Below are 13,120 nucleotides of genomic sequence, written 5' to 3' on the forward strand. Positions count from 1 at the left end.
TTTGTAAATTCCATTCCAAGCCGGTTCATTGTGTGTGTTCTGTATCTCCTGCTGTGTGTTACGTGTAGGACATTGTCAACAGGCAGGAAGGATCAAGTTTGTACTCTGACTCCTTCCAAAATATGCACTGGCTTTGCTCAGGCTTACATTGCAGATGAACAGGCGTGTCTCACTGGAGCCCCCAAGAGCTCAGGCCTGAAACAATAGCTGCTTTTTATCACCTAATATGTCAGTCATCTAAGAATACAGCTTGACATCATAGGTATAGCACACTGTCATATACTGTAGTGCTGGGAATCCCTTTTGAGAACACAGACAATAGCTTGATATTTTTTGTATGTGGGTGTGTTGTGTAACCTGTATGGCTGCCTTATGTATGGCTGCCTTGTACAGTATGTACTGTGTATACTGTAACTGTACCAAACCTGTCTTTGTAGAGAGCTACACGTGAAGTTTATGTGATGCTGTTTCTGCACAGATATTAGACAGTTGCTTTGGTGCATTCAGGGATGATGTCAAACTCTCCACTAAATAGCCCCACATGAAAATCAGCATTCCATCGCTAAGCTAGCATTTAGAAGGGGCTGTTTTGGGGCTGGTTTCTCAGTAGCCTACAAGTAAAAGTACGTGTGCACAGTGTGAGTGTCTGTGCAAAAGGAATGATCCAAGCATGTATCTGAAAGCAGCTTGCAGTGAGATCCCTATCCCCAGGCTTAGGGGGCAGAGGCTGGACCACTGCCCCAGCTCTGTGCGGCAAGGGGCTGGACCCAGTTACCCACCCACCACCAGTTGCCTTCCAAGGGCCATAGGAGCCAGGAGAGCCCTCGAGCAGCTGCACTTGGAGGAGTTTGTCCATTTTCATGGGCTTGCTCTACAGGGATCAGTCCAGTCTAGTACCAACATGGTCTACAGGTAAAATTGATTATGAAAAAGCGTGTTTAGAATTTCATATACGTTGGATATATTCAGATGACCATATTCATAGTGCTCTGGGCTGCATTCTACAGTATTGTGTTGTGTAAGGCATGGATGGAGGGTCCATTTGGTTCCATTTGTAAACACTTTCTAAAATATCGTTTAAGTAGCTGATAGGTGCAACCCGTGCTGATTCGAGCAGGCTATTAATACTGATAGGAGTAAGCGATACATAGATGGAGTGAGCGAATACTTGACTTGTGAGACATGGCCAAAGCATTTCCGCGGGTCCCCATGCAGTTAAAAAGGTTGAGAACCCCTGGTTTAGACAACACAACAGTAAAGTTCTTAGTATGAAAAGCACCTGAAAGTGGAGTTGACTAGCTGCCTATTACCCCAAAAGGTCAGTCTGCTTGTTAGCTGCACATCTTCATTACTGCTAATAGTGCTAGTGCTGGGCTGCATTCTACAGTATATTGTGTTGTGTATGGCATGGATGGAGAATGTAGCAAATATTGCAATCTGTATTATGGAAATATAGAACTATGTAAAATACAGATATTGTAACTTGTGCATGATATTACAGACAAGAGGATTTAAAAGATGGCGTTTGAAGAGTGCAGATTTTGGCAACCAAATAATGTTCAGACTTAATCACCAGCTTAACATACACTAGTGATTTTATCCGGTTCTTAGTCTACCAAATCTATGACAGTACACAATAAGTACAGTATTGCATACACCTACTCTATACAGATGTAAGTCTGAACTGAGTTTGAACTGAGACCTAATACAGTGCCAGTGTAAACAGTCTGGGTAATGGTCATTTGTATCATTTATAGGGCATGATGGGAATTAAATGAATTAAACTTTAACTTGCAGCAGGTTTCCTATGCTATTAAATACTTAATGCCCTTTTCATCTCCCAATCAGGGAGACTCCTTAGCACAGCATGATCCAGCTCTCATTACCACCCACAATTAGATTTCTGAAAGACACATGCAGGAGACAATTCTCAGTGTTCATTTAATTCCAAATAGTGTACAAATGAAACCAAATGGACCTTTTGTCCACTCGTATGCGTGTGCCCTTACGGGTCAATTTGGTTCCATTTGTGCTTCGGAGGTAAATTAACACTAAGGATATGTATTGTGCTCACTGTTATGTCTTTGGTGATTTTGCCACCCATTTAGACCTGAGGCAAATTCTAAGAAGAGACTCCCACACACCCAGTTCCTTTTTCAAGCAGGTGCGAAGGTGATGATGAGGCAGAATATGTTGCTTGCTTTTTACATGTACATGTAAACACCTTCTAAAATGTCATTTAAGTAGCTGATATGTGCAACCCGTGCTGATACGAGCAGGCTAAGTGATACTTATGCTGACTGACAGGAGTAAGCGATACATAGATGGCGTAAGAGAATATTGACCTGTGAGACACATGGCCAAAGAATTTCCGAGGGTCCCCAGCCAAAAACATTGAGAACCCCTAGGTTATGTATTTTTAAGGGATTACATAATTACCTATTATGAATAATAATAAACCAACACTTTAATGTCTAAAACTCTGTTGTAAGAGGAGAATTGGAAGAATGTAATAGAGTACAAGTACTCAAGTCAGAAGGACTGTAAAACCTTTTAAACCAAGTGAATATTAACTTTATCTTTAATGTTATAATGTTAAACTGTAATTCTATATTAATACCTTTTAAGGATAAATACTTTAGAAGAAAACTACAATACTAAAATGAGAGAATTAGGCAGAGTAAAAGTATTTCAGAGTATACCAGAATACCTTAAAATTATTTTGACACCAGACACGAAAGAAGAGAAGTCCACACGCCAACACTTAGGATTTTCCATTTGCTATATTACATCGGGAGAGAAAATGATATGTCCGTACAGCGTTACAAAGATCTCTCTCTGACACATCATCAGTGAGATCATTATATACAATATGAAATCAAAACAATCTCTGACACGGGGAAGTAATGCATTTGGAGTTCAGAGTTTACAAAAAGTGAGTAATAGCGGCACCTATAGCTGGGAGGTGTACTTGGCACACTAAAACTGATGGCCGTGCCGACTAATATAACGTTTTTAAGACGTAAATAGGAGAGCGAGGGAGACGGAATGTCTGCTTCGGGAGCATACAAACTCAAGGGCAAAAACATGTTTTTCACAGGGAGGAGATAAACGGGAAATAACAATTATTTATCTTCACGCCAGCTGGGGAGAAGTGAGAACCGAAATCAGTGGGACCATAGGGCATACGATTTAAGTCATTGGAAACATGTAAACAAATCCACAAAATAACAGATCTACAATATTATCCATCACCCTGGTTTAGACAACAGCAAAGTTCGAAAAGCACCTGAAAGTGGTATTGGCAAGCCCCCCCCCCCCCCCCCCCCCCCCCAAAAGGTCAGTCTGCTTGTTACTGTGTGTGTGTGTGTGTGTGTGTGTGTGTGTGTGTGTGTGTGTGTGTGTGTGTGTGTGTGTGTGTGTGTGTGTGTGTGTGTGTGTGTGTGTGGCATTGTGCATGTGTGTGATAGATAATAACCAACCTAAAATGAGACTAAATATAACTGTTATGAATGTGCTCAGTAGCCGCACAGTACTAATTAATTATCGTTTATACACAAACATGTCATTGCTTTGGTGTGCATCAAAGTAACTTATTTGTTTTCGTGGTGCCAAATGCTCAACATTATGCTAATGGTTGTTCCTAGATATCTGTTGTCAATGGTGGTAGCTGTTATATATTATATATACATTTATTACACATCATTTTCTCAGGCAGGCTCGACAATTGTGACACTAATTGAATTCATAACTGGTCTGATAGCATTATCTGTTACATTCTATCCAGCTTTCCATATACATACGACATGATCCCTCGTATTCTCTCATAAGTGGTCTTTAATGTTGTTTAATGGTGGGCACGTTGAATAATAATTCTTGATTGTAAACTCACCCGGCATATGTTTTATTTAGTGATCGTTGTTATAACGCTGTCACGTCCTGTGGCTGATGTGTGCTGCTCGCACACACGAAGAACATCACTTCTATCAATAGTGACTGTATGAGCAGTGTTTTGGCACCCTGCAGCATGTTGTTCAGTAACGGCTCCCCAATAACCTTCTCTGCTCGCCTCTAGTATTCCCCTAAGTACCATTAAGACCCTACATAATGCCGACGGGGAACGCATATAGGGTCACTAGACATGCATGGAGCTGTCAGAATGAAAATGTCAACATTCAACAGCGTCACGACTCACACTACACATCTGTTGGATTTGATGGTAGACCTATGTGACATTTAGCTGGAGACAGCTGTGATTACCAGAGTGATGATCATATTCTGACAGAGCATAGCAGTGGTGGTTCCACAGATAGAAATCCCGTTCATTCGTCCCATCATGGAGAAGTATTTATATTCATTATTTTAAGCTGGAACAAAGCCATCCAGGGCTCCTGGTTTTATTTAGCGAATGCAAAGTCCTTTAGCCAAGCGGTTGCCTCCTGGTCTGCTGTATGGAGGGTGATTAATCCTCCTTCCAGTCTTTGGAGAGGACAAACTTCTATGATGTGCTCCATAGTTTGCTCCTCACCACACGCACACAGTGGGCTTGGGCTACTGCCCCACTTGTGAAGGCTGGCCAAGCAGGGGCCATGTCCAGTCCTGAATCTATTGAGCGTAGACCACTGTCTCCTTGGGAGGGTGGTGCCAGGGACCTGTTGGTTGGGGTCTGACACCAGGTGTTTGTTTGGGACCTCATTGGACTCCCATTCCCTTTTCCAAGCTGATTGGATGGTGAAGTCAGCTGATGGGGGGTTCCTCCAAATTGGTCGTCTAGATGGGAGTCGAGCAGTGGGTGGGTTGAATATGTCTGCATGGATTGGTAGGTGGGGAGAGTCTTTGACCTTTTGAAGCATCCTTTGAGAGACTGCTGCTCGCCGGATATGTGGGGGTGCTATGTTTGATAATACTGGGAGCCAGGGGAGTGGTGTGGAGCGAATAGTGCCGGTTATGGTTCTCATGGTGGTGTTGAGCTGGGTGTCCACTTGGTGTGTGTGTGATGTCCGTCAGTACCCAGGCCCGCCCGGGGAAACTAATGATCCCACCAGCAGACTAAATTCTAAGAGACGACGCCTGAGAGCCAAGTCAAAGAATCCTAGTCACAGTCCCAAAGCCGACAAACAGGGCTCCTGGTGAATGATCAACATTTGATTATTATTTTTATTTGATCAATACCCGTTTTTGCAGTTTTCAGTTTTCATACTGTATGTTTTATGGCCACGGTTCACCAGGAGCCTGCATGGCTCGGTTCCAGGCTTAGCATAATTTATATAAATATCTTCGGAAATCTCTATGGGAAAAAAACAGTGGAACCACAAAATGGCCGCCATGCTCTATAATGAAGCTGTCTGTCTGTCTGTCTGTCCATCCATCCATCCATATGAGAGTGACATTGGATTGTGATGATGATGATGATGATGATGATTGGGAGGAGGCGAGGAGCAGGTCATGGACAACAAGGCCCATACCGGTGGTCGGCGTGTTTGGCCCATTGATTGTGACTCACACTAATACTTGACACTACTTTTCCAAAGCATATATTGTGGCTTGTTTGGTTTTCAAAGAAGCCATTGGATGCCTTTCATTTCAGTCCTGTGTGAAAATCTACTTGAAACCTGTTGAGAGGTAATACAACATCGCTGTCGGGTGGAAACCTTGTATGTCCAAAACCGTTACTCTTCAAGAAATGCACCGGTAAGCTCTTGTTAATAGCCTACTTTTCATTGGTTAAATATTTATAAAACCCAAAAGTAGGAACAACAAAACAACATAAAAGGATGAAATATGGAGATACAAAGTTTCTGCCCGACAGCATCAACATGCACAGTACCAGCCAGGCTCAAACCCCTCTCTCCTGCCTTTGCCGTCCGTCTCCCACTATCACAAATACAGCAGAAATACCCAAAAAATTGCATAATAACAATAAACAACAAGTTGTTGTGGCTTCTATGTGTATCTAGCCGGTCTATGATGCATCTATGATGTCAACATGATGACTAAGCTAAGAAGAGGTGGGACACAGAGGATTGAGGAGAGTACAGGGAGATGCAATCATGCAGCGTAAGGTGATGGAGGTGGCAAAGGCCAAACAAAGGGCATACAATGAGTTGTATGCTAGGCTGGACATTAAGGAGAGAGAGATTGATTTTTACAGGTTGGCGAGACGGGATGGGAAGGTCGAACAGGTTAGAGGGTGATTAAGGATAGAGATGGAAATGTATTGACAGGTGCCAGAAGTGTGATGGTAAGATGGAAAGAATACTTTGAAGAGTTGATGAACGAGGAAAATGAGAGAGAACGAAGAGTAGAAGAGGTTACTGTGGACAGAACTCGCCTTCGGCTTGTTCTTGCAGCAACGCAGGCGTGCCATTAATGACAGTAACGCACACCCTCTCGTGTAATATTGCTTAAATCTAACGAAAGGAAGGGTTGTGAGTCACGTGACTGGATGCCGGGGAAGCGCCATGATGACACTCATGGGTGAAATTGCAACGGAAGATGAAATACGGAGCCGGCTGGACCAGCTCATGAGCAAACACTAACTAGTTACTTATTACTTTACTTTACTTTAACTTTTTTTCTCGCCCCCAGTAATTGCATCTTTTGTCCCCAAAAGTCTTACTCAACATTAGCAGTTTTCCCTCCCTTTTCTGCAGCCTACATTGTGTATTGTAGGAGCCAAAAGGTGCTTAGTCACAGTTATTTTCACTTGATTGGTGATGGGTGTGGGCACCGCATTGACGCTCCATTATTGGTGGGAGCGCCTCTGTGGGTGGCCACCAGACAAGTCACAAATACAGGTGTCTACCAGCTCACTCGAGGGACTGTTGAACTTGGAGGCAGGGTGAGCTGGGAGCGATACTTTTTGTTGACCGCACTCGCACTTTATTGATGTTTTGGTTCATTCACTTTTGTTTGCTCACTGTTTAGATTTGGATTCTTTGCACATATTTATTACATATATTTATTTATTGAAATTGTATTGTAATATTTGGTGCACTGAACTATATATAAACATTTTAAACTTATGAGCTCGTTTGGATATGAATCATTTTATCATTGTTTGTGGCGCGTCATAATATTACATATTGTTTTAGCTCCCAGGTTTAGCCTGCCGGCATGAGTAATTCATTGGGAATTATTATCAGCCACAACATGTATTTAACTCTGAAAAGTGTACTGTATAATGTACACATCATGATGGGTCCATTTGGTTCCATTTGAATTAAATGAACACTAAGACTTTTCACATGTACAGACAAGTGTACATTGTTTCCGTATCCGCTCTAGAGTCTAGACCGGATCAGCAGCCTGCAAAGCAACTCCATCCCAACACTGTCTACCATTATAAATAAACACTCAAGCCCACAGTACCACCAAGGCTCGTGAAAATAGTAACTAGTTACTTTTGGAAAAAAAGTAAATGTAATATTATTACTCAAAATGTGAAAGTAACTAGTCACTAAAAAGTAATATTATTGAAAGTAATTAGTTACTTAAGTTACTTTCCAACACTGCTTATAAGCCTTCTTTTATTTTCCAGAAGTGATGGTTTTACAATGGTCTCAATTATTCAGAAATAGTGTTCATATGCTTGTCCACTCGGCTCCTTTGACTCCAATGTATTCCACCAGAGTTTTGGCTGCAGTTTGCTACCCATGCAGTGTGACGAATTTGCAGGCTGGAATTGCATGGTAGGCCTAGAGAAGAGGAGAAGTCGGTGACTTTTCCTTTTGTTAGATTCCTTGTGGTGAACCAGGAAGTTGCAAAGAATAGTGAGGACAAAGTGAGGACAGTATCGAAGATGAAGTGTGGAAAGGCAGTTGGTCCAGTTGTCCATCCATCCATCCATCTTCAACCGCTTATCCGTAGTTGGGTCGCGGGGGCAACAGCTCCACCAGAGTGCTCCAGACTTCCCTCTCCAGAGCAACATTAGTGACTTCCTCCTGGGGGATTCCGAGACGTTCCAAGGCCAGTGAGTCGATGTGTTTCCTCCAACTGCGCCTTGGTCTGCCCCGGGGTCTCCTCCCAGTGGGACGTGCGTCGAGGACCTCCCTAGGGAGGCGCCCGAGAGGCATCCTAACCAGATGCCCGAACCACCTCAGCTGACTCCTTTCCAGGCGAAGGAGCAGCGGTTCTACTCCGAGTCTCTCTCGTGTGACTGAACTTCTCACCCTATCTCTAAGGGAGATGCCAACCACCCGTCGAAGAAAACTCATTTCGGCCGCTTGTATTCGCGACCTTATTCTTTCAGTCAAGTCCAGTGGTCCTAGACCTATACCTGTAGACAGTGTAGAGGTATGGAAGTGTCAACGAGCGGTGGCAGTAGACCTATACCTGTAGACTATATGGAAGTGTCAACGAGCGGTGGCAGTAGACCTATACCTGTAGACTATATGGAAGTGTCAACGAGCGGTGGCAGTAGAACGTTTGACTATCGTTCAACAGTATCTTGAGTCAGAGGATGCCTGAGGAATGGAGGAAAAGTCACAGTGTGCTGCAGGTGATTTTTAAGAACGAGGGCGATGTGCAGAGTTGTGGCAACTACAGAGTAATAAAGCTGATGAACCATACAATTAAGTTATGGGAAAGAGTACTCGAAGCTAGACTAAGTGAGCATTTCTGAGCAGCAGTATAGTTCTATGCCAAGGAAGAGTACTACAGAATGATGCAATATTTGCATGGAGGATGTTTGATTTGATTTTGATTTTGATTTGGATCTCTTTTAGCCTTTCGGCTAATATTCCAAGAGTCCAGAAATAAATTAAAACATTACAGAATACATTATATTACATTACATAATAGTACATTGCATTTCAAAAATACATTTCAAATTGCACTGATGCTAAACGACAACGTAACAAAAATACCTATACCTCTAATCCTCAACTCATACAACCGCACACACTCACGCACACACAGGCACAGCATATGCCTGCCCACAGACAGATACAGTTCATTCACCTATCTATAGTGGACTATGCATGGCAGGGCCGTCCTCTTTCCAGAGAAGTTCAGAGAAGATCAGAAGGAGCTGCCTTGTGCCTTTGTAGATCTAGAGAAAGCATATGCTAGGTTGCCGATTGTCGAGGGAGGAACTGTTGTATTGTATGAGTAAGTCTGGAGTGGCAGGGAGGTATGTTAGTCCTTGTCGAGGGAGGAACTGTTGTATTGTATGAGTAAGTCTGGAGTGGCAGGGAGGTATGTTAATCCAAAGCTCCACTGCAGCCATTGGGCCATTGTCATTGTCAACGCAGGGAATGTTCCCTTTTTGAGTGGTGCAACCACTCCCTTACGGAGCTATGTGTGTGGGTGGCTGGCTGGCTGGGTGGGTGGGTGGGTCTGAGCACGAAAATAGCATGGTTGTTTTTCACCACCTATGCGCAACATAACACACACACAAACACACACGCACATATTAACTGTATATATGGTGATTTCGGGTGTGCCAGTACAGTACAGTAGAGGGTACAGTAGAGGGACCCGCACACGGTAACTCAGTCATTTCTCAATCGTTTTGGACGTGGGGCGGCTCGTCTGAATCGGGCCGGCACCCTGGGTGCGTTCCTGTGGGTCAGTACAGTGACAGTACAGTATAGTACAGTAGAGGGTACAGTAGAGGGACCCCCACACGGTAACTCTGTCATTTCTCAACCGTTTCGGACACGGGGCGGCTCGCCGGAATCGGGCCGGCACCCTGGGTGCGTTCCTGTGGGTCTGGAACTTCTGCCGGAATCGGGCCGGCACCCTGGGTGCGTTCCTGTGGGTCTGGAACTCCCCCCCCCCCCCACACACAGAGTTACACCACTCACTTGAGTGTGATTTTTAATCATTGAAGGCGTGCTCTACTGCCGAAGGTTGCGTTTGGACGGTGTCTGGACGGCATCACCCATTCGCCCCGGTTCATCTTTTTGACGCTGTCCAAACGCAACGTGACGCAACACTCAGCGGAGCCCCAGCCTTAGAGTCGTGCAGGACATGTATGGAAGTTGTAAGACAGTGGTGATGAGGTGTGACAGAGGAGTTCAAGGTGGAAGTGGGTCTGCATCAAGGATCAGCACTGAGCCCCTTCTTGTTCGCTATGGTGATGGACAGACTGATGGATGAGGCTAGTAATCCCCGTGGACCATGATGTTTGCAGACAACATTGTGATCTGTAGTGAGAACAGTGAGCAAGTATAGAGGAAATCTAGAGAGATGGAGATATGCCCTGGAAAGGAGAGGAATGAAGGTTAGCCACAGTATGACAGAATACATCCCAAGTGGACCAGTGAGGTTACAGTTGTCGTTCCAATATTCCACACAGTCATTAGAGGTAAAGAAGGTGGAGGACTTTTAATACTTAGGGTCAACATTCCAGAGCAACTTACTCAGGTAAGTTCGGTAATGTAAATACAAAACCTTCTACAAAATGTACACAAATACCCATTAATGGGAAAATGTTTATGACCGAATCTGTGAATAGACATGATGGATGGTCCTTTAAATTGTGAACAGACAATGATGTATGGTCCTTTAAAGAGCTCAGGAAGTGTAGCATGTCACCCCACCACCTCCCATCTCCTGCCTGTCTTTTCCACTGCACTGCTCAAGTTTTAAAAATGCCTTAATTTCATCTTTAGAAAGTATTTAACACACAAGGCTCCATACCTCGGCTGAACCCAGAAACCCCTCCACCGCGAAACGAGGCCTTCACCTCGTGTTTCAGATAGGATCCGACCTATATTTCATACGAATGTGTGCCGGCCTGGGGTGAAATCTGTAGTGTTTAATAACTCTTGCCGTTATGCCAACATGGAGTCAATGCAACACTCTTAGGGCTGATTAAACACTCAATTCTTTGTCTGTGCCGTGGTACATGCAGCGCATGATAATGACTTGTGCTTGCGGGGTAATCCACAGCAGAAGGAATTGAACACTGCTGTGGAGACGTAGATTGGATTTATTATGGAGAGAGAGAGAGAGGGAGAGAGCGCTGAGAGAAGATGGGCGAATGAATGGCAAATAAAGAGAGGGATTACTGCAATAGCAGCGTCACATGACAGCATGTTGAGGAGGTCCCCCCTGCATCATTCCTCTCGATCAACTTCTCAGTATAAGAAGGGGGTCGCAAGGATGATGAAAACTATAGCTAGGAAGCCCGATTTATGGCTCGTTGTGCCCCTTTGTTGTGCCCCGGAAATAGCAGATCTACAAGTAGATTGGCTATTGTTGGTGTGTGACACCCGCACGCAACCATGAGTCATGCCTTAGTATTGTATACTGAAGAGTCTTCTGAATGCTTGTGTAAATTGGCGAACGTGTCAAGAGAATCGTTTTGCCGAGCAGGGCTGTAATCATGGCACACAACATCACCGAGGTGTCACAGAGGCCCTTATTTGCACGTCGGTAGTGACTATTATTAGTGAGACACCCTGTGCCATGCAGAAGTGTACAGACGATTTGTTCAGAACAGTAAACATTTGTTTTTCTAGAAGGGTACATGTTATCACTAGAGATTCCAGACAATCATAACTTAAACCCTCTATATGTCATTGATAAGGGGTACCACAGGCCAGGCGTCTATACTTGTTCCCCTTTCTTTTCCCTCTATACCAAATCTCTTTGCTGAAAATAGCCGATCTAAAGCTCACAACGTGTCACATTGCGGCGGGTTGTGAGCTTGTAGATCAACTACTTTCGGTAAAATGTTCACCTATTTTTGCAGATTGTTTTCCTATTATGATATGCCCAGAATAGAGACACAAGGGTTCATTTGGTTAATGAACTTCGCCGCTGGGTGCTTGCCTGGTGGATCAGCCAGTTACCACATGCTCCATGTGAGGTGCAAGCATTTGAATCCAACTCGCATCATGTCTTGCGTGTCTCTCCTCCTCACTTGACCTGTTTCTCACCTCTTGACACTCTGTAGCATTAGCATAGAATGCATGTGTTTGGATCAATACTGTGTATGTGTTTGGCATTGGCAATTACTTCAGTCAGAGCACTGTTATCGATGTTCAGGTGAGTTTGTGAAGCAAATTTTGTCTGTCGCAATGTCACTGTATGCTTGACCGATTGCTCTTCTTCCTCTGTAGCGTTATTATATCTTCGGCTCAGAGGTTTCTTTTCGTTTTTCCCATTTGTTTTTGACCGGGTTAACGAGTCCTACATTTAGCCAATGTGTTCTTTTTTTTCAAAATGTGGGTGTTTCGTCTGACCTTTTGGTGCTCGTCAGAGTGGACACAGGCGGCTTTCACTGGCTGTTGCTTGTAGATCTACACTTGTCGGCTTAAAACGGTGATGAGCACTGCCAGGCTTACACGTCATGCTCCACAGCATCTTCTCTCGGGTGCTGTGGGGCAAAACTGGTTCAGAACAACTTTAGGCTATTTCCAAACATCATTGACTTCTGAAATCCGAGTAACTTTGGACCCCCGAGTCTGCCCGTCGCACCCCTGCCGGCCTGGACGCGAAAACCTGCCTCCTTCATGAGGTCGAGGGACCGATAATTGACATTTATGTAATTTGTTCTTGCGATCTTGCATCCATAATTGGGCGCTGCAGCACTGACATAATTGATGATGACAGTCCTCTCCATATTTGCGCACGGCTGTGGGCATATATTCCATTTGGCGTCATACTGTAGATGTCCATAGATGTCGATATCCATATTTGAGCACTGCAGTGGAGGATGTCCATAATTTGGAAAATGCATGGAAGTCATACAGGGCAGACATGCACGGACTGCATGTCCTTTTTATACTCTCCTCTCTAAATATACTAATAAAGCATAAAAATACCACCCCAAACCGCTGTTTCACCCATGTGAAACTGTATATTACAGTGTGGGTGGTCAGTTAGTATGCAGACCACATCAACACATGCAGCTTCCCCCGCGGCAGAAAAGCTCCCAAGCCCCAGAGAAAAGCTCTACAGAAGCAGACAAAGAGTCATGACATCGTGGGTGTGTTGGCAAGCGTACGTCCGTAGCTACTTGTAATATGTAAATCCGAGATTGCTTAGAATTTGTCTAAAAATGTCTTAAAAAAAAATGTCTAAAATATTATATTTCACTGTATACTTCCTGTACTTTGCCTTTGTCTCGCCAACATTCTATGTCCTGCAACTCAATTATAAATTC

The 13,120-nt window shown here is 44.0% G+C and overlaps 1 protein-coding gene across 1 annotated transcript in view; it reads left to right on the forward strand.

Annotated features, from left to right (window-relative positions):
* The first annotated feature begins 859 nt into the window (after nt 1–859).
* kcnab1b (potassium voltage-gated channel subfamily A regulatory beta subunit 1b) overlaps nt 860–13,120 on the forward strand; it is an 81,280-nt gene continuing 69,019 nt past the window's right edge. The window contains exon 1 of the mRNA XM_079488982.1: nt 860–912. Coding sequence (XP_079345108.1) covers nt 902–912 — 11 coding nt within the window. The 5' untranslated portion in view covers nt 860–901. The remainder of the gene's footprint in view (nt 913–13,120) is intronic.

This window comes from Electrona antarctica (genome assembly GCF_951216825.1).
Source record: "Electrona antarctica genome assembly, chromosome: 19".
Lineage (NCBI taxonomy): Eukaryota > Metazoa > Chordata > Actinopteri > Myctophiformes > Myctophidae > Electrona > Electrona antarctica.